General features: G+C 39.8%; 1 protein-coding gene across 9 annotated transcripts in view; it reads right to left on the bottom strand.

Annotated features, from left to right (window-relative positions):
- The window catches only part of MAST4 (microtubule associated serine/threonine kinase family member 4), a 562,265-nt gene that overhangs the window by 286,308 nt on the left and 252,906 nt on the right, over positions 1-23,051 (bottom strand). For 5 of the 9 annotated variants that reach the window (XM_059916517.1, XM_059916503.1, XM_059916508.1 and 2 more), the window contains one exon: positions 3,010-3,084. The exons of the other annotated variants lie outside the window; for them this stretch is intronic. In XM_059916517.1, coding sequence (XP_059772500.1) covers positions 3,010-3,084 — 75 coding nt within the window. The remainder of the gene's footprint in view (positions 1-3,009; positions 3,085-23,051) is intronic. 9 annotated transcript variants of the gene reach the window in all.

The following is a 23,051-nucleotide window of genomic DNA, read 5'->3' as shown; positions in this document are numbered from 1 at the left end:
GTTACAGCATTCATACTGGGGGTAGACAGGTGAGCATATTCTCCAAACAAAAGACATTTTAGAAATTCCCAGTGGACAAGTTTAGCCAATCAGAGGTACCTTACTTACCTTTGATTTCTCCCTAACTCTTTAACTCTTATTCAAATAAAACAGGTTTAAAAGCTTGTTTTCCTATACTCAAAGCACTTTCGAAGGCTTTCGAAGACTAAGATTAAAAAAATGCAGGCTAAAAAAAAAAAAAAGCCAACTCCTTGAGCAGAAAATGAGCACCTTATTTCTGGTCCATATTTTCCCCCATAGCTTTAAAGTAAGTAATTCTGTTTTAAAAATTAACATCCGTTGAAGACACTGATAGAAGACCACCCAAAAATAATGTCTTGCAAGTCATGAGAAAGGATGCCGTTTGTAGAGGGATTTTAGGATTGAGAAATGCTATTCAAAAATCTCAGACTAAACGGTGAAGTATCTAGTTATAAATAGCCTTGATGGAAAGAAACATAATTCCATAATTTGATTAAGGGAACATTTAATAAACTCTCATTTAATAGAAGAGAAAACCTTGAGCAATGGGGTCTCAGTGATAAGTGGCTGCCCACCGCCATAGAGCTGGTTTATGACAAAGCCCAATGTACAACCCAGTCAAGGATATTCTTCCCGCCCCGCTGTATTGCTAATGAGAAACTAAGTATCTCTACTTGATCACACTTCTTCCCAGATTACAATGCCGACTCAACAAAATCAGTGTCCTCAAAAGATTTGGCAGCTGGTTTACTGTAAATTGTTACTGACCCAGGGTTTTTTTTACTACAACTCAGATTATTGAGTTGAAGAAAATACAGTGCAGATTCTAAGCACCAATGTACTTACAACAAAAGGTCACTGGCTACACTGGTGCATATTTCCATTTTCTATTTGTTGTCCAAGTAACCTATCCACACAAGAAATGTGGTTTCCCCCATCAGTTCCTAATATTAGGGGAAAAATTTAGGCCTTTCTCAAATTCCTAGTCCTGTAGTATTTGGGGGAGGAAAGGATTTGACCTTTAAAGCCTATTTGTTAACACTGGCTGAACCTATTCACACAGCACATTAAGGCACCAGACATTTTCTTTATAGCAGTCTAATGAGTTCCTCTTAGAGTGTGTCTAGAAAAATAAGCCATGATTCTCACTCAAGACAAAATGGAACAACAGAAAGACTCAACAGAAGAAACACAGGTAATTTACAGTGTAATATACAACTGTTTGCACGGGTGAGGCACAGCATTTCTGAAAATGCCAAGCAGAATGAAATTAACACAGGAAAAAAGAAAGAGGAGGAACAAAAGCACACGCTAAGTTGAGTCCTTAAAACACCACTGACCAAGAGGTACATGCTGGGTGTAATAGTGGATTAACCACTTCATAAGCGGTTAAGCACATTAACAGTGTGCTTAACCACAGGATGTTTTAGTGCCTCATTAATGAAAACTCTTAGGCGGGGTCTGAGAAGGACCTGGTGTACTCTGAGCTGTGCTCTACTTTAGCAAGATTCACATGATGAATCCATTCACCTTATTCAGAGCTAGTTTATTTTTTTCCCTCACATACTAACAGAACTTTCATAACTTCATCACAAGGATCCTGAGCCAAAGTGAGTTGTCTGGAGCTTGGGTGTGGGGGGCACCCCAGGTACTTAATAAATGTAACAAAAGGCTATGACATTTGGAGTCCACTTTCAAATACTGCCACACAGGCAGTGTGATATTATGTATTGGTTAAAATTATATCCTATACCCAGTCAGTAGGCCTGATCAGGATTGACTCTCCCTCCCCCAGGGTGGTCAACTAGCATTACATCAGAGGTATCTGTATCTCAGTCACACCTGAGATTTTGCTAATCGGCATACTGAAATGGAATGGGTTTTCATTGCCGAAATCAAACTCAGTGTTCTCAGGATGTTAGAAACAGGCATTCATTGTTGAAACTAGCGGTATTTCAGGTAAGTGAATCGGCAAAGTCAATTTAGAGATATTCTCTACCCTTGCATGAGCAGCGCATAAGAATCTATGAAGGTCTGTAACTTGGACCCTTAGGACTGGCACCCGAGGTCCAACTATTCAATGGCCTTATGTCCAGCAGCTGGGGCACAGAAGCCCCATTGCACGATGCCCACCATAAAAATGAGAGAATCCTGCCTCCGGAAAGTTGTCAGGTCATCAACCTTAAGTGGAACCTTCCAACGAGATTTGGCTGGAGCACTTAAAAGGCGTGAGAGCAGGGACTTCACTGAGTTTATAGGACAGGCTGCAGGAATGCTTTGTGCCTGTTTGCCAGGAAATGTCTGTTTAATAAAAGTCTGTGTGCAGCAGAGCTGGCCTGCGACTTACTTGAGCTGTGTGGGAACAGCAAATCCTTGCTCAAAACCTCAGCCACTTTTCTGTAGACCATAAGAGTTGGGCATGACCAAAATGACTTAAGACTATTCTCAACAAATATGTCACACGTGGAACTGCTGTGCTGGAGCCCACCCACACCAGCTTGGTAAATTTCCAGGAATTTTACAAGCCAGTTGTTAGATACAGTCATTAATTGATTAAAAATATCTAAACTTCCAATGCAACACATTATATTGAAAACAAAGGTAAGAGATACTCAGAATTGGTTCACTTCCTAATTTTCTGCTATATTTTAACTAGGATTTGTGTCAATTGGATCTGTATATGTTAGAGCTCCACTGGGCATCTCTTCTCAGCTCTGAAGTCGCTTTTGTCAAACTGCTGTCTGAAATTGGCTGCGGTGGGAGTATTTACACCACAGAAACCAGCAGGTGCTACTTATCAGGGTTTTGCTTGTTTTCAGGTCTGGTGATTCAACGCCAGAACTCCCTTGGTGTGAATGGCCTTCGATGAATAGAGAAGACTTTGCCTCCTCTAAAGCCTTCAAATACACCAGCATAAATAAAAACCCACAACACCCTTTTCCTCACAAGGACCACACCGCCATGCACCATGCGACAGGACACACTCACTTTTGAAGCAGCTGGGTCCACTAGTCTCTGGCGATGTCGGGCTGAGTTGAAATGGCTCTTCGGAGGCTGCCCTTCCTGACAGGGAATGGAAGATGGGGATGAACGAGGTGGGAGAGGAGAAGGTGGGGCGTGGGATGATGGGAAAATGGTCGGAAAAGGGAGAGGGACAGCATTTAACGGCACTGTACTTGTCTGTTTCAGCTAAAATCCAACAATAAAAAGACATGACACGATTTTCCCCCACAAAACCACATGCCACGTGCAAGCCATTTTATTAAAAATAGCCTTGTATATGCATGTGTGTGATAAAGTCATGAACACAGCCCAGTATCACATTTCCCATCAAATCTGTACTTTCCTGTTACCTGATATTGCCCCTAATTATATTTCAAGAATACTAAGGAAAACTGGAGCACGATTTCCCTGAACATGAAGTCAATCTTCCTAGAATAGCAGAAGGCAGTAAGGGGCATTCTTAGACTTGCCGCCCATTTGGATATCACCAAAAAGACACGGAAATCACCGTCTTCCCCAAAACCATGAAAACTCTCTTGCCTCAGAAGCTCCTCTCTTCTTCATATTGGCAGAATTCCTGGTGTCTGAAAGCCACCAAAAATTCTGCCCCTGAATGCAGTTAAGTTTTATTGGATCGAACAGAGATTGAGCATTAAGTTTATAACCTAACCTGTGTAGAAGGGTGGTCGTTTCCTTAGACAAACCCTTGTATATATATTGGACAAATGGATCACGCAGAAAGACTTAACACCTCCCATCACTCATTCCATGTCAAACACACACAAACACACTCACACACACACAAACCCAAGCAACTGTATTTTAAAGGAAAAGTCTGGAATAGGGACCCCCATGAATGGTATAGAATTTCACTTCTCCATCTTTCAAAGTTGGATAACAGTAAACAAGAATCTAAGAAGCAAGCACAATACACTGTGAGCACTGACTTCAGGGGTGGGGAGATGAAAGCAACAGAGAGACGGTCTCAGAAAACTCCTGGGCGTAAAGCCCCTGGTCCAAGTGAGCATCTACCTAGGGAGTGAAATATCTGTCAGATGAGTATTAGCATCTGCTCACAGAGGAGAGTGAAAAGACCTCTACTTCGGTAAAAATGCAATGTCTGTATTATAATACTTGAGAATTCTTTTCTTTTTTTCTTCTAAGAATAACAGCTCTGTTACTTTTAAGACATGGATCAATCACACCCACTTGAATTGCCAACAATCACTGCTTCGGTATCCAAAGTATAAGGCTTACCTTTCAAAAAGGAAATGTCATAAGTAGCAGATTGCATGTCAGGATTATGTTTTTCCTACTAACTGCCCTGCCAACACACATTCTTTCCCTACCCTCTTCTGAAAAAAATGCAAGGCGATAGTTTTAAATCTCGGTTGACCTAGAAAACGTACCAAAGCTTTGACAGCAGAAATTGTTCTCATTAATTCACTGAATATTTGGCAAAACAAAACAAACAAAATTGAGTATGATTTCCCATTCAATAGAATCAATAGATTTTACATGAGAAATAGTTTTTTTAAATCGGGTTATTTATTTAGCTTGATTTGAAGCCTCCTTTAAATTTAATGGTTTTTCAGAAAGTGGTTTAATGCTTTTTCTCCTAAAAAAAAGTTATCAGATGTAAATAAATACTTATCCTCATTAATATATCTGGAGAACTATCTGCCCTTATCAACCTCCCTATGGAATGATTTCAACCAATTTAAGAGTTCCAGTGCACAGTGCCAGGCTCCCACTCATCAGGAAAAAAATTAATCTTGGCGTTAAATACACAATTACAGTCAATGTGCAAATTAACTAAATCCTGAGCCTGTGGTTTATTGCTTTTCTTCTGACTTCAAGGTGAAAAATGTTATATATTTTTTAATTAGCTAATTGCACCATGAACTCAGCAGGGGGCAGATGTAGATATTAAACTGAGACTCTCAATCTTAAACTCCCATTTTGTGAAAGGCTGGTTTAAAGAGAGCAAGCACATCCTTCAAGGGGAATGGAGGGGGCAGGTGGGTTTTTAAAACCTGGTCTCCACTTTGTCTCATTTATTATGAAGTACAATGACTCTGTAACAATAGTCTGCTTGTGATGAACAAATAGGCCTATGAGATAATCAATATATTTACACAGATTCCAGTAATACATCTTAATAGAAACCAAAGAACAGCCTGGAGGATTAATGTCATTTTAATGAATTGCTTATGGAATAGAAATAAAGGGATTCTGAACAGCTCAGAGCAAGTTTTTCTCCATATGGCCCATGTCTTAAACTCATCTTAATTTTCAAAAATAGTCACACTGTATGTATTCTGTTGTTGACAAAAAAAATTGGTGGTGGTCGGTGGCTTGTGTGTTCTAGAGTTACTGAGGCTTTGTAGAAAGGTGGACATAGCTATGTCCTAGATAGGAACCCTTGAGAAGAATTTAATTCATTAGACACTGGACATGTCACCTTCTTCACTTTAGGGAGACCTTCATTTAAAAGCTTTCCTTTCTTATTACAGGCCAGATTCCCACATACAGCCAGGGAAGGTATCTGACCATAGCCAGCTCTATGAGTTCAATTGTGAAATATTTTACATTCTTTAAAAAGCAAACAGGGCCCTCAAAAATGCTATGGTAGGAAAGCAACATCCTTATATAAAAAATTTGTATGTATAGCTTTCCATGTTCAAGAAAAACATTAAATTATATCTCTCAGGCCAACATTAAAGACAAAATTTGTGCCTTCATTTTCTTCCAAAATTCTTAGTCCCAAGAATCCATTTCTCCTCCTAAATGACAGCCTTCAGCCTCTGGTATCTGTCATTCCAGTCTGAGACATCAGTCTCCAGGTACCATTTACCTCCTGGCTAATGCCATCAACATCAGCAAAATAACAGATCGGACCTGGGTGGGCCCCACGGGGCTCTCAACTGGATGGCTTATTTACATATGTAAATAGGGGCTCTTTACTACCAGGGGAGGGGGCAGAAGGAGGAGGGTTGAATTCCTCACCATTAGTTTCGTGGAAACAGAAGCACATTATGTTGCTTAGGTTAACTTACCAAAATCATTTGCTGTGATCATCACCACTAATAAAAGTAACAGCCCTCAGTTATGTAAATAAACTATTGAAAGATGACAAAAGAAGTGTTGACATGTACATAACCTGGAAACTTAATGAGGCATATTTCATCTCCATGCTAAATGCTTTCATCAAGACTTCTCCTGTTAAGTAAGTCATTTTGGAAATTATAAACTTCCCTTAACACTGCAGATCATACTTTTTAAAGAAATTATTGTTCCTTAAACATTACACATCTGATAGCGTAGTACTTTAGCCTAATTTGCATCACATAAACATATTTACAAGAATGTTCTGTGGAAACATTCTTGTAAATAATGTGTGTGTGAAATAATGGGTGTCCAATGAATTTAGTGGCTGACATCAGATTATTTAAATGCCTAACTCTTTAAATCAGGTATAAGTTACTCTATGTCAAAATTAGAGCCACAAGGAAAATTTTAAACTAAGTGTATCTATAATTTTGGCATTAGTTTCATTATTTTTTTAAGAAATATATCATTAGACATTTCCAGCTACATATTTTAATATAAGAAAAAAAAATAGAAAAATCACATAATTGTTTCAAGGGCTCCTAGAGGACTTCTTAAAAATCCATTCAAAGGAGTTTTAATTCTGAAAAAAATCACATGCATTCTTGGATAAGAATAAGCATTTTTACCCAACTCTGAGACATCCTTTTGTCTGAATAAATATATTTCACCCCCAATCGAAGCTCTTACTTAACACTATACTTAAGTACGTACAACAAAGCTACTGCAAACTGGCCCTGGTAAAGGCACCCCTGCACATCAATAAAGCAATTTAGGATCATGCAAAGGCAAAATACCCCATGAAAATAAATCAATTGGAAGAATTCACAAGCTGGGGAGATCTAGCAATTACCAGGTGTATCAAAATAGGGATCAGATCCTCAAATGAACATGGAAGAAATGTGCTAGGATACATTTTCGACGATGATATTATAGGCTTCTAAAACTATGGAACAAATCCCACAGTAATTTATGAAAACCTTCATAATTCATAACCTTGTAAAGATGAAAGTACATCATGTTTTTCTTGTCTCTTTTCAAACCCAGGTTTTTCAACTTGGCTCAAGAGGAGAGTCACCAAAATAGGATAGGGGAAGGGATACTCCCACCTATGAAAGCAAACCCAGTGACTTTCTAACTTCTCACTGTGATGCTCATTGAGAAATATATTTTGCATCATGAAACAATGCCTCCCAATACTACCAGCAATGACTCTATTTTCTGATCTAGTTTAGTTCCTTTTTAAACAAACGCTGGTCTCTACTACTAAATTGATGATTTGACCTGCAGTTAAAAAACAGACCAAGGAAGTGTTCTTCAAGGGTCATGAGGGGACTTCCCTGGAGGTCCAGTAGTTAAGACTCTGTGCTTCCACTGTAGGGGGTGTGGGTTCTACTAAGATCCTGAAAGCTGAGGGGCGTGGCCCCTCAAACAAAAGACACTTTCATGAGATAGGACTCACCTAGTAACTCCTTACAAATGCTTTAGGCTGTGTCCTAAACTTCGGTCATTTATTTTTTCCCCATATCCATGTACTATGTGTACTATTACATCCACTGCATATACTATTCATTTCTCAATTGCTTTCTTTAAAAAGATGACTCTGGTTTTTAAAAACTTCTATACTTCAATTTTTAATGATGGTTTAAGAAATAACATCTTGAAATCATGACTTGGTTGTGCTAGTTACATTTTTTCTACTATATATTAAGAAAAATACATTAAACATTATATAAAAACATCTGTGTACTGACTAGAATCATCTGTGTGCAACCTGTAGTGTCCACGGCACCTCGGGTGGCAGCCGATAGGCGTGAACAGCCCAGGCTCTGCAGTGTTTGTGGTGGGAAGAGGGGTGGTCACCATTTACGACTCTGCCGTAACATCTCCCCCCTCAACGCCAACTGCCTACTCTGAGATGACAAACAGGGACTGTAAACTCACACGTCCCTGACCCAATTCCGGACGTTTGTCCCCCAGGTCTGCCCTCCTCGGTGTTCCTCATCTCTAGCAAAGGGCACCACCACTCACCCAATGACCTAGGAGTCGCTGACCGTCTTGTCCTTAAATTCAGTTCCCATGGGCCAAATATCAACCCCACGACCCCTATCCAACCCATCAGCAAGTCCTCCTGGTGTTAACTTCAGAATGTATTTCAAAATTCAACCTTTCTTACTTTTACCATTATCAGTCTCATCCAAACCATTTACCTGTATTTGGTTCCTAGGGCTGCTGGGACAAAATACCACAAATGGGGTGGCTGAGAAAACAGAAGTGGACTGTCTCCCAGTTCTGGAGGCTAGAAATCTAAAGTCAAAGTGTCAGCAAGGCTGGTTTCTCCTGAGGGCTGTGAGGGAAGGCTCTGCTCCAGGCCTCTCTCCTTGGCCTCTAGACGGCCACCCTCTTCCCACGTCTCTTAACATCATCTTTCTTCTCTGCGTGTCTGTCTCTGTGTCCAAATGCCTCCTTAATTATAAGGACATCAGTTATATTGGATTAGGGACCACCTGAAAAACTTCCTTGTAACTTGATCATCCTACTGTTAAGACCCAATGTCCAAATAAGGACACATTCTCAAGTAGAGGGGTTAGGACTTCAACATATTTGAGGGGAGACACGATTCAACCGATAACACCATCCCAGCCATCCAGACACCAGCAATAAGCTCCCATCCCCATTCGCTACTTTTGTCCTCCATAGAGGCTGTCTTTCCAACAGCAGACAAAGCCACCCTAATAAAATATATATGATATCACTATTCTCCAAACTCTCCATACCTTTTCCTTCCACTCACACCAAGTCCTTCCAGGTCATGTAAAGCAGGGGTCCCCAACCCCCGGGCTGCGGACCGATACTGGCCCGAGGCCTGTTAGGAACCCGGCCGCACAGCAGGAGGTGAGGGAGCAAAGCTTCACCTGCCGCTCCCCACCGCTCCCCATCGCTTGCATTACCGCCTGAACCCTAACCCCCACCCCGACCATGGAAAAACTGTCTTCCATGAAAGTGGTCCCTGGTGCCAAAAAGTTGGGGACCACTGCTGTAAAGCCTCAGGCAACCTAGCCCTGCTCCCCGCAACCCCTCACTCACCCGGGCCACACTGGTCTTTGTGCTGTTCTTAGTGCCCTTCAAGCACCTTCCCAGCACAGGGTCCCCGAGAGTCCCTTCACTGGAAAACACTTTTTTTTTTTTTTTTTTTTTGGTATTTTTGCAAAGTATGCCTATTCACTCCACTCAGGAAACCTCACCTGTCCCCTCTTCAAAGAGGACTCCCCCCCCAATCACTCCGTTTCCCCCTTGTCCTCCTTTACTTCCTAACAGTTATTACTGCCTGAAGGTACATTGTATGTGTTTATCTTTTTTTCTATAAGCTCTACGAAGCCAGGAGCTTTGTCTCAATGGTTCTGGCACTTGGTAGATGCTGGATAAATAATTATGAAACCAATAAATGAAGCATGTGTATTTATATGATGCACCAGCTCATCCATACCCCGTGTTTCGGTCAGGGTTCCTGCAGGAAACAGAGGGCACCCTCAGACCAGGTAGTTTGAGAAAATTCTGATAAGGGAATCACTTAGGAGTAGGGCTCCTTCACCTTCTTTAGGCCAGAAGAGGCAAAAGGGAGGGAGCTGCTTCTAGAACCTGAAACAGAGAGCTGGGTACAGAGGGTCACCTTCAGAAGAGCATTCAGCCAGCCTGGACTGATGCTGGGGAAGGGAGACAGAGAAAAATGACTTCCATCACTTTCTTTATTTCTCCCTCCTTTCCTCCAATTGCCTGCTCCCCCACTGGTCCAAACCCGATGGCAGAAGGGGGATGCAGGTCCCCAGAGGAGGGGAGTAGAGGGAGAGAGAAAGGAGGAGGGAGGGTGGGGAGGCAGGAAGAGAAAGGATGAGGAGTGGGGAAAGGGAGAGGAGGAGAGAGTGGGGAGAAGGGAGGGGACAGAGTTAGGGGAGGGGGAGAGTAGGGAGAAGAGGAGAGTAGGGGGAGGGGGAAAGTGGAGGGGAGCGGGAGAGAGAAAGGTGCAAAGTGATTTGGACATCAAAGAAAAGATAAGAGGTACCCACTCCATCACTGAGCACACGCTAACAGCAGCAACCACAGTGGCTGCGTCCCTTCTAGTTCCTCTTCCAAGTCCCAGTTTCTTCCACAGCATGTGCTGTTCCACCTTCACAATGGCCCTTGCTGTACTGAATCCGGGGTGTGCATTAGCACCGAGCCCTGTGGACACACCTCTGGGAAGCCACACGGTACTTCTCTTATCTGGCTCTCGCTTCCCAGAAATGCTGAAAGGGTGAACTAGATATTATCTGTGAAGCACCACGTATTTAATGACGGGGATTTTTCTTTCGTCAGGGTTTCACATTAATGTAATTTTGGTAGGTCTGCAGTCTCAAGTCAAAAGAAAACCCTGGGATTGGATTCCTAATGAAATTCTTGCTTTGAATTTCAATTTACTTCCCAACCCAGGCACATTTCAATTTGCCTTTTGAAGTTATTCAACATTAGGAAAGTAAAAAAGCTAGTCTGCATCTAATCCGCTAAGATTCCACGGAGAAGGGAGCTCTAGCAGTCAGTCTCTGAGGGGCGTCGGGAAAAGATCACCTGGGGGCCAGTCTCCTCCCCACCAGTCACTCAGCCTCCCTGGACCTCAGCAACCACATCTGTAATGAGGCACGATGCATTTGAGGGTTTGAAATTCCAAGACCCTCTCTGAAAGTTAGCTGCATGTTGTAAAGATCAAAAATATCCAGGATACCCTGTTTTTGTTTTTTTTTTAACATCTTTATTGGAGTATAATTGCTTTACAATGGTGTGTTAGTTTCTGTTTTATAACAAAGTGAATCAGCTCCACATATACATATATCCCCATATCTCCTCCCTCTTGCGTCTCCCTCCCATCCTCCCTATCCCACCCCTCCAGGTGGTCACAAAGCACCGAGCTGATCTCCCTGTGCTATGCAGCTGCTTCCCACTAGCTATCTATTTTACATTTGGTAGTGTATATATGTCCACGCCACTCTCTCACTTCATCCCAGCTTACCCTTCCCCCTCCCCACGTCCTCAAGTCCGTTCTCTACGTCTGTGTCTTTATTCCTGTCCTGCTCCTAGGTTCTTCAGAACCCTTTTTTTTTTTTTTTTTAGATTCCATATATATGTGTTAGCATATGGTATTTGTTTTTCTCTTCCTGACTTACTTCACTCTGTATAACAGTCTCTAGGTCCATCCACATCACTACAAATAACTCAATTTCGTTTCTTTTTATGGCTGAGGAATATTCCTTTGTGTATATGTGCCACATCTTCTTTACAGGATACCCTGATTTAAAAACATTCAATTACTGGAATCATGTCATAGCTCAAATTTCTTGCAGGCTTCGTAACGTGTGCGTTTTGGGAATCACAGTATTGACTTGCTATTTAGAAAATGTTTACGTTTACTGCCGTTCATAGAGAAATGTTTGGGTCTTCGACTGTATTATACCCGTCAGTCAATGATCCTTTGTTAGAGCATTTCAGAACATTACATATTGATTCAAATTAATGAATTTTGTGTCGATGACGGTTAACATATTTTACCATAGACAATAAGTTTATGGATGTAATTACTGACTTGAGCTCCAAAAACACAGCACAATTATACTGCAGCACATATGTCAACCCACTTAAGTCACTTCAATTTAGAAAAAAATTTAATGATATCACATGCCACACTTTTTTTAATGAGAAAAATTACAAGATACCTAAATTAAGAGGACCAATTTTCCATAGGGAAATCTGGGAGAAAAATTTAAAGGTAAACCAATTTTCTGAAGGCAAAATAAAATTTTCAACATAGCTCTGAGTTGTACCCAAAGCAAATTATTGCTGGCAAGTAATATGGCTCTGATAATTAGACTTGATTGGGGTTTAAATTAAGCAGAGGGATGAACTAGACTCCTCAAAGCCATTCTGATTTGTTTCATCTGTTCTAGCAGCCATGGGGAGAATGGGCAGGGACCCAGGAAGGGGAAAGCAGCCTGGCTTTGCAGATGAGGGTAGTATACTGTTTAACTGATCTCTCTCCCTCATCTTGTAGCTGCTTATCAGAGATTCCTCCGTGAAAGAGATGAAGTGCCTACACACGTAGCCAATCATAATTACAACACTGAATACCTGATATAACACTGCTAAACCACAACACAATGACAACCATGTGTTTTTTATTTTTAACCACAAGGCAGATCACTTGTGGGGTGTGGGGGGTATATGGGTGAAAGGTCATCTTGTCACTCCTTCTCATTAATAAGGCCCTGGATGCTTAGAAGACATAAACTTCTTAAACAGGTACAAAAAAAGAAAGCTCCTCATGTTCAGGTCACGTTGCTATAATTCCATTTGCCACTCTTGAAACAAAGCCCACGTTTATCTGGAGAATGTAAAACATCGAATTTTGACTTCTCCACTAGTGTTTCCACTTGCTAGGCTTTGCCCTGTGTGGTGCACAGCATGTGTGGAAGGCACTTGATCATAGTGGAAAAGGTCCCCAAGACCCGCAGATGTTTGCATCTGTAAAATGGGCAAAACAGCTGCCTCCACTGGATTGGAGTCCTTAGACTATGCAACAATTTTCCAAGGGGTATCTTTATCTTACCGTCTATTTTTTTTTATCAAATTCAAAGATAATTAGAAAGCAGTGATACTAAAGAGTGAATTAAATGCAGCCACTGGTTTTGGGGAAGCCGGGTGAAAGCCTGTCACTGAGTGCAATATCACGTGAAATGAATGATTTAAGTACAAGTGGAAAAATATCTAATGGGGACAGCATGGTCCTTGGGCATCTCACACTCTTCAAAGTGAATGACAGCCGTGGTGGCAGGAAGAAGGCCGTGCTACGTAAGGGCTCTTTCTCCTGGAAGCCAGGACATGAGTAAGACCGTAAGTCACATGTTTATGGCTCTCTTAGAATTGTACTTTTAATACAGCAGTAAGGTTTTGGGTTTAGCAGGTATTTGCTTGTCCTTTACCAAATATCTCAGCATACTTGAGGTCACTGAATTTAAAAAGCCAAACTGATAAATCAGTGCTACCCTCAATACGTAGTTCAATATATCTTATTATTGATGGATTCTGACCAGTGAGAGATCCTTTGGGGTAGTGATTAAAAGCACAGACAGTGTGGCCACTCTTCCTGGATTTGAATTCCAGCTTCACTTCTTACCACCTCTGTGATATCAGCTACATTTCAAATCTCTTTATACCTTTATTTTCTCATTTGTAAAATGGGGACAGTAAAAGTGCCCATTTCATAAAGCTGTAAGGAGGATTTAAGTAGTTAATACATGTAATATACAATAGAGTTGGGTCACAGGAAGTGCTACGTATAACTGTTAACTATTTAAAAATGTATATTCACAAAAATATTTATTCTCCTCTAAGGACCTTGCAATTTGACTTAGACAGTAAAATATGCTACCCTAGTTTTTTTTGTTGTTGCACGAGAAGCAAGGTTCACACTTAGAGAAGTGTTACTCCTTACTGGAAATCGCGGAATACCCCTGATTCCTCTAGGAGTGCTTTAGGGTTAAGTATTTTTTCAAGATTAAGTATTGTATTAAGGAGTTAAAGACCAAAGTCTTACAATGTTTCTTTAAATATCTGTTTCAGCTGCATAAGATTAGCACGTTTTTCTTGGCAAGGAACACCTTTTCCTTTTTCTGCTGGAGTATTTTTTTTTGTCAGCAGCCTTTCTTGTTTTTCTTCCCAAACGCTTCCTCTGCTTCTGTCTTTCTGTCTCTGCCCTCATTCTATTCCCCGTGCTTCAGCACTTCCCTCCCACCACTTCCCATCCTCTCACTTTAAAAAAACAACTTTGTTCATTGATTGTTTAGCATGTTTCCTTCCTATTTTGCATTCCCCCAGGGGGCTGGGACAATCAGAGTGGCAGTGCACTGACAGCATGGGAAAGTCACTGTGTCACCATGGGTGGATGGCGCTTTTATAACGCAGTCAGGATACACGACAGAAGGGGTAACAAAACGCAGGGCCAGGTCTGTTCTGAGGCCGGCTATGAGGCCATCTGCTTCTAGTCTGTTAGTCACTGCTCAGTTACTCTCACAGAGGTTAGCCCAGGATTTGCCTTGTAATGGGGTAACTGGAAGTACCTATTGTATGCTTCTGCTACGTGTGATTTCTTTCTGTGCGACAGGGGATCTGAGTCATCAGTGATCCCACAAAGCCTGGAACTCCCGGGTCTAGGCTCCATTGCTGTGTTCATTCACAAATGTAGAAAATGCTCAAAATTCTCACACAATCAATTATATAGAGTTTATAACTAGAAGTGAAGTGGGTCAATGTTAGAGGTGCAAGAAATAAGCAGTTCCTGAGAGCCACCTGGATACCATTAATAACTAACCTTTATTAAGTGTTTCCCCATTCCAGTCATATGCTGGATTTGGGGAAGGATTTCTGCACCTGCATGTTCACTGCAGCATTATTTACAACAGCTAAGACATGGAAACAACCTCAGTGTCCACTGATGGATAAATGGATAAAGAAGATATGGTATATATCTGCAATGGAATACTATTCAGCTGTTAAAAAAAAAAAGAAAGAAACCTTACCATCTGCAATAGCATGGATGGACTTGGAAGGCATTATGCTCACCGAAATAAGTCAGACAGAGAAAGACTAATACTGTATAACCTCACTCATATGTGGAATCTAAAAAATTGAACTCAAAGAAACAGAACAGATTGGTGGTTGCCAGGGGCAGAGCGTGAGTGGTGGGCAAAATGGGTGCAGGTGGTCAGACATACAAACTCTTCCAGTTGTAAGTCAGTCCTGGGGATGTGATGCACAGCATGGTGACTACAGTTAATAACACTATATTGTATATTTGAAAGTGGCTAAGAGATTACATCTTTTTTTTTTTTTTTTAAAGAGATTACATCTTAAAAGTTCTCATCACAGGAAAAAAATCTGTAACTATGTCAGGTGATGAATGTTAACTGAACTTTTCGTGGTACTCATTTCACAACATATACATATATCTATATCAAACCAGTATGTTGTACAACTTAAACTAATGCAATGTATATGCTAATTAAACAGAGAATAAATGTACAGAAAACATGGTTAAAAAAAAAAAAAGGATGAACAAGATCTGTATAGTGAAAATTGTAAAATACTTCAATGGGCACAAATGCATACCAGAATTATAGGAGACATCTACTGTACATAGATGGGAAGATTCAAATACTTCCCAAATTAATCTGAAGAGCCATTAGAATTCTAATCGAAATTCTAAGTATATTTGTTTTGGCGCACTTAGACAAATGATTTCTAAAATTCATTGAGAAGTCTAAATAGCCAAAAATATACAAAATCAACTCTGAATAAAAGAAAAACAAGAAGAGGGGACTTGCCCTACAGAAGTCAAGATTTATTATAAAACTGCAGTAATTAAATCATGTGGTATTCACAAGAGAATAAAGAGACTGGGGCAATTAGAGAACCCAAAAACAGATCCTTACACAGATGGGAAGGTAGCAAAAAATAGAGATAGAATAACAAACAGGAAGAAAAGATACACTAATTCAGTACAGTGAAAAATCACTTTCCACCTGGAAAAATAAACTTAATCCATACCACACATCACACTAAGAAAAAAAAATAAGAAGAATAATGAGAAACTAAATGTCAAAACACAACTTTAAAAATTTTAGAAGAAAAAATGAAATCTGAGATATTTTTATGACCTACGAATAGGAACATATTTTCTAAACAGGTATGAAAAGCAAAACTCTTGTAAAAAGATTGATAAACTGGACTGTATCAAAACTTAAGCCTTCTGAATGATGTCATAAATTTTAAAGGAAGGGACAGACTGAAATAAGATATTCCTAATACATAAAATATATAAATTAATAAAAAAAAGGAAATAAAATAAAAACGATGGGCAAAAGATGTGACCCAACAAATTAGGGAAGATGAAACCAAATGGCCACTAGCCATAAAAAGATACACAACCTCTTTAGTACAATGCAAAATAAAAGAGCAAAATAATCACTTTACACCCATCAGAATAGCAAAAATTTAAAAAGTCTTAAAATACCAGGTCCTGGAGAGTATGAGGGAAAACAGCAGTCTGCTGTAGAAGTGTTCAAGTGTAGAAGTTCAAGTGTAGAAGTTCAAGTGTAGAAGTGTAGAAGTTCAAGCACTTTAGCAAAATGTTAGCAATATCTAATACACTGAAAATGTATTTCAATGTATTACATTGAAAATGTATTGTTGTATACAATATAACCCAGGAATTCTGCTTCTTGGCACTTACCCTAAAATCCTTACACACAGGCAGCAAGACATCCATACATGAATTTCCACTGAAGCATTCTTATAATAGAAAAACAAAAAAAACCAAAAAAACCTCAAAACAGCTAACATAGCTAACATGTCTATTATTAAGGGAAAAGATAAAAGAAATTGTGGCATATCCGTAAGATGAAATACTAGCCAGGATTTGAAATGAACGAATTAAATCTATTTGAATAAACATAAATATATTAAAAAAACAATTCTGAGTTGGGGGGGGAAGCTGCAAAATATTTATGAGAGAATAAAAACACAGACTGGAAATATTCATACTAAAATTATGATGGGGGTTGCTTCTGGGAGGGAGTGTGGGATAAGGAAACAAAGGCCTGGAGATAAGTTTTCAGTCATACTTCTTTTATGTTTTAAGTGTTTTTTGTTTTTTTTTTTTTGCTTATTAAAATGTTCAATTGCTTTCATTAAAAACACTATTGGAAGGAAAATGACAAAATGTAAACATTTCTTAATTCTAGATGTCAGCTACAGAGGTGTTTGTTATGTCAATCTCTATATTTTTGGTATTTTATGAACTTTTCAAATTTTTTAAAAGACCACATTTAACAGCTGGCCATGTAACCACAACTCTTGTCTAGGTCAGTACTTCAAACAAGGACATTCCAATTTCATAAAAAGCACAATCAAAAGATCTTCCTCCAATAATATGGGCATAAGGGCTCTCCTTGTGCAAACGCACAGTACTAGATTCAAAATTAGATAAAAAGTAAATCAGATTTAACACCAGGAAGGCAATCAGTCAATATGTGTCTTCCTGATAAAGACAACACACAGGAACTTCTAATCTCTTTCTCCGGACAGCACTGACATTGACAGGCACATGTGAGGGCAATTAATAACTCTTCAAAACTGAGGTCAGCATCTCACTCTTCCTTTTGTTCAAGTGGAAATAGTAAAGTAAAATAGCATAAATCTTCCAGAAACTACTGTACAAAAGGATTCATCCATTTCCATCCCAGGGAGGGACCAAATAGCTCTTTGATCTCCCTCATTTCCCACTTTGACCATCAAGGTCTAAGGTTCCACATGTGATCAGGCCACAGTCCCCCTCTGCCCGTGTAGCAGACACCACGGGTGGCCTGCATCTCCTTCCTGAGGGCCCACCCCATTCTCCCTCCAACATCAGCCTCAGCTGCAGTGGGGACGCAGAGGAAGCTCAGACCAACCTGTTACTAATGGTGTCGCATCTTAAACACACCCATTAGGCATTTTTCTACTTCTGCCCCAGGCGTTCTCCAAGACCGTGGGAGCCTGCCAAGCCCAGAGTGAGGAGTGGTTAATTCCTCTGGGACAACCTTCAACCTAAGGGACTGGAGCCAGTGGTGGAGATGCCCCAGCTTCCTGTAGGAGTCCTTCCAATGGGTGACTCTGGGGTGGTGCTCTTTCCATGCATGCCTCAGGAGATTCCAGTGGAGTGACACCCCACTGCCCACTGCAGGGATCTCATATAGACTTTCCTTTCACATCCCACCTTTGCCCTCGTTCCTGCTTCCTGAGATCACCTCTCAAACGACTCGCCTTCCAACCCATACTTCCAGCTCTGCTTTCAGGAAAACCCAAATTAAGAGAACAAATACCACCTAGTCCAGCTCTGAATGCAACTTTTCTAATTCATGGGTCCCATTATTTTTAAAATATTTACGTGCCAAACAGCTCATGTACTGCAATCACAAAATTAAACAGGACAAAGTCCCTGTCATTAAGGAACTCAATCTCATAAGGGAGAATTCACACAAACACACTTGGAATAAATGTGACATGAGCCAACGTCTATGTAAGAGGTAACCATGTTGTGAAGTAGGGGTGCCCACTTCTGCCTGTGGAGGTGCTCCCAGGACACCATCTGTTCCCACTTCGGACTCTGTAGGCAGCATCTAAAATGACTTCCAACCATTCTCAGCTCCTGGTATTCATCCCCTTTGCCATCTCCTCCCCCTTCAGTGTGGGGCTCAGTGATTCAATTCGCAAGACTAGAATGCGACCAAAGTGGTGAGGTGTCACTTCCAAGATTAGGTCTCGGAAGACTGCGACTTCTGTCTTGCTCTCACTTGCTCCCTCTGATGGAAGTGAGTTGCCATGTTGTGAGCTGCCTTACAGTGAGGCCAACGTAACAAGGAACAGAAGAGGGTCTCCGGACAACACCCAGTGAGGAACAGAGGCCCTGGTTCCAATAACATGCAAGGAGCTAAATCTTACCAACAACCACATGAGTGACCTTGGAAGCAGTTGCTCCCCCAATCCAGCCTTGAGATGATGGCAGCTCCAGCCAATACCCTGGTAGCCTGATTTCAGCCTTGTCAGAGATCAAGAGCCAGATCACCCTGCCAAGCTGCTCCTGGACTCCTGACCCACAAAAACTGATACAATAAATGTTTGTTGTTTGAAACAGCTACATTTGGAACTATTTGCTCTGCAGCCATGACCTACCAATGCATACACTAACCATGATTAAAAATCACCACCAGTATGGATATAGTCTTGACAGACCATATCTGATGTCTAATTCTTGTTCTTTTATATAGTCATTCAATAAGCAAATACTATGTGCTGGGCAGTGTGGACACAAAAGTTAACTTAAAAAAGACACTGTCAATGCCTTCTTGGAAAAGGCAAGCTTGCAAAATTTGTAGCAAACTTCTTTATGCAACTTCACTAACCTAAACTATGACTTTTTATAAATGTTTAATTTCTGCTGACTGTATAATTTACTAAATCTATAATTAAATGTCTTTGCTATGTTAATGCACTTCGTGTTCAATGCAAGATACCTAAAGGTATGTTCTATCTGCTCAAAACATGTTATATATTTATAAAAGAGTTCTGATTTTCTTCTGCACAAAAATCCTTAACAGGAATTATGCCTTTTCCTTCCATTCATTCAAAAAAAAACTACTCCCATAGGCAGAAAACCCACTAAGCAGTGAGCGGGAAACCTTTATATCCAAACATTCTGTTATATTTTCCAAATCAACTACTCGGAAGGCTACATTCTCCTCTTACTCTCTGATGAGACTCAGTAACCACTGTGCAAAGCCAGGAGAAACGCTTAAACATTACTGAACAATATTACTTATGTGAGACTTCCATCTTTTGTGACAGAACTTTTCCTTTTCACGTGATACTAACTAGAAAAAAACAAATTGATAAAAAAACAAAAGCGTTCTCTCGCTCATTCATAAAATATTTCTTTAGTCCTATTTGTTTTAAAAAAATACCATCGGCTTTCCCACAGCATCATAAACAGCTCTGGGAATAAGCAGAAAAAGATAAGAGGAAATGATTTTTCAGTGAAGGATTTAAACATACACAGACACACTTGGATCTATCAAACATACACAACTAAAATAATTAAAAATTCCAGGTAGGTCTTTTAGTGTGTTAACTAAATTATCACACTGGTTGCGCAGCCTTTTTCAACATGCTCTATTCTCTTCCCATTTGTACAATCCTCTTTAGCCAGCCATGGCCTGAGCAAAGGTTAACTTTCATCAGAAGCAATTCCTTGACTCTCCAGCAGTGGCATAGAGCCATGAACCAAAGAATTTAAAAACCAGAAAAGAGTGGGGGGGAAAAAGTCACAAAAGACCTTGAGATTTATTAAGCACCCTCTCTTAGACTAGCTTTGGGCTTCAAGAGGGGCTGCCCCCACTATGACATTCTTAAGAAGAGTATGTCATCCAAGTTCGTTTTCCAGTTTCAAATGAGGTCATACTGTAATCTTCATCTCATCATGTTTTCCACACACCCCTTTCTTTACTGATCAAAAGGAATACAAATGGGAAGTCTATTTAGGCAGGGAAAATAGTTTACATTTTGTTAGGGTATCCTTTGAAAAGGATAGTTAACCTGTATCTCTGAAACCTGTAAACGTGCTGCACATAATTGAGCGTTGCAGATTTGCACTGCGATATTTTCCATACAAAAGATTTTCCTGTGTTTCTAATTTTGGGGAAAAAAGGTAGCACAAATTCATGAATTTCAGCTATGCAAAATGTGTTTCAGTCCAACCCCTCCCCCCAAATCACTTTGAAGTAAAAAAGGACCAGACCATGGTATAGGGGAAAAGTATAAATTATGAAGCAAAGAAACACAGGTTTGTATCCACATAAACAAGCCCTATGATGTCACCGCATTCTGTTGAACATCTGAGCCTCAATTTCCTCTTCTATAAGATAGGGTTAATAATGCCTTGACAGGTCATTTCGAGAATCACAGCTAATACACATCAAATGTCTAGCACAGCATCTAATACTTAGTAGGCATCCACTATACTGTGAAAGATTATTATTATGTATTTTCAAAATATTTTACCACATTGATGCTATTACTGGAACTGCTAATGGAAATTATTATTGGTTAAAAATAAGAGAAGTTTAGCTAGTGTCAGATAACCTCACCTGGCTACACAATAAGGGGATAAGAATAGGTGGTCCTCCAGAACCTCTACAGCCCTAAAATAAATAATGCAATGAAATGAAGTACCACTTAGCAAGTTTGAAAACAGTCAAAAGGAAGGGTGTAGATAGAAACTATTCTTAAAAAGAATTATTCCACAATTAATTAATGCCCACCTTCAGAAGGAAATCTACACCAAAGTAATGTTGATACAAATAGACACTCAACAGAGAGAGAGAGAGCAGACACACTATAATAATCCAGTGACATGCAGAGCTAATAAAAACAAAAAGCGTTTTAGAGATGTAGCACAGGTTTTTAAAACATTAAGAAAATGGTGACTCTAAAGAGTCATTTCCCAAGGAATGAAAGAGACAGCAAGCTGGAACAGTATCTCACACAAATTAAACTGTCCTTTAAGAGCAACGGCCAGCACAAAAAGAATGCATCTGAGGCTACTTGCAGCCTCCTTATGGCTCTGGCCACCGGTGTTAAATTTTGCATAACAAAAATTTGTAACTAACGGGTTGGCTCAAATTTCCTGGCAGCCTAATCAATTAGAGTGCTGCCCCTGCCCCCTCTCCTATTAAACCCTAGTTAGCGAGATGCTTTACTGGAGTCTTTTTCTCTTCTCCAAGCCTTTCTGCCAAGTCTTTACATAGATACATATAAATAGATAGATAAATAAGTAGGTAAGATTATGGTTCTTACACACAAAAAAGCAGGGCCAAGATGGAATACTGTGCTAAAATTCCATTTGTTTCTAGAATGATTTTACATCATTCTAAATTATAAAAGACTGAGGTTACCATCTACGGGGAAATGTTTAGCATGCTCCGAGTATAAATACTGCCTAAGCAGCCTCTACTGGCAAGAGAAGATCCTTCTCACTTGGATGCAATTTTGTGATGTGTTTTCAAAAAAAAAAAAAAAAGGCTTAAATTGGGTTCTTTGTAATTTTTTTTTTTTTTTTTGAGGGCCTAGATTTGATAGAAATCACAAACAAAAGATTCTAAGGTTTGTTCTGGCCTATGGATAGGCTCTGTTTAGGGTTTTTAAATAAAAATGGAATCTGAATGCCTTTCAGCAAGGGATAAGCTCTGCAGTTTGATCACAGGCCCCCATCACTCCCTATTTTTCCCCTAGTGTCCTTTACACATGTATCTTATGTGTCTAGTCCCTGAGGGCATTTTAGTTTGCCTTCACTCTCCTAAAATATAAAGTTAAATGGTTAAGAAATCATATATATTCAAAGTCTGGAAAAAGAGGGATGGCAACAATACTTGGGACAGACTTTCACTATTAAGTTAAATCAGAAGCCTCACTCAAAGGGTATTAATAAGCTTTCTGAAATGGCATCATTTCTGTTAGGCAAGAACTAGTTATTTAAAAAGTTATTATTCAGTCCGTCAACAGAAGAATGGATTAAGAAGATGTGGTATATACATACAATGGAATATTCCTCAGCCATATAAAAGAATGAAATAATGCCATTTGCAGCAACATGGATGGACCTAGAGATTATCATACTAAGTGAAGTAAGTCAGATAATGACAAATATCATGATATCACTTACATGTGGAGTCTACAAAGATGATACAAATGAACTTACTTACAAAATAGAAATAGACCCACAGACATAGAAAACAAACATGGTTACCAAAGGGGAAGGCGGGGGGGATAAATTAGGAGTTTGGGATTAACATATACACACTACTATATATATAATAGGTAACCAACAAGGACCCACTGTAGAGCACAGAGAACTATATTCAATATTTTGTAATAACCTATAAGGGAAAAGAATCTGAAAAAGAATATATCACCTTGCTGTGTACCTAAAACTAACACGACATTGTAAATCAACTATACTTCAAAAAAAAGTTATTATTTAAAAGTCCAAAAAGGACACAAAAGAACTCAACCATCTGCTATGCATAGGATGCCAGAGTGAACAGACCAGACATGAAAACACCTTGATCCTGATATTTACTATTTTGGTAACGTTGGTTCAGTCACTTTACTTCTTTGAAACTCAGTGTTCTTAGCCAGAAGATGAAGAAATCAAGCTAGACTAAATCTAAGGTTTCGCTCTTGGACTTGAAATTCTATGATCCTCAAATTCTAAGCACCTCAGGCATTAGGTGTTGAAGAAA

This window comes from Balaenoptera ricei, chromosome 3 (assembly GCF_028023285.1).
Source record: "Balaenoptera ricei isolate mBalRic1 chromosome 3, mBalRic1.hap2, whole genome shotgun sequence".
NCBI classification, from domain to species: Eukaryota; Metazoa; Chordata; class Mammalia; order Artiodactyla; family Balaenopteridae; genus Balaenoptera; species Balaenoptera ricei.
The sequence above is the reverse complement of the archived record's forward strand: the minus strand, read 5'-3'. Positions and strand labels throughout refer to the sequence as shown.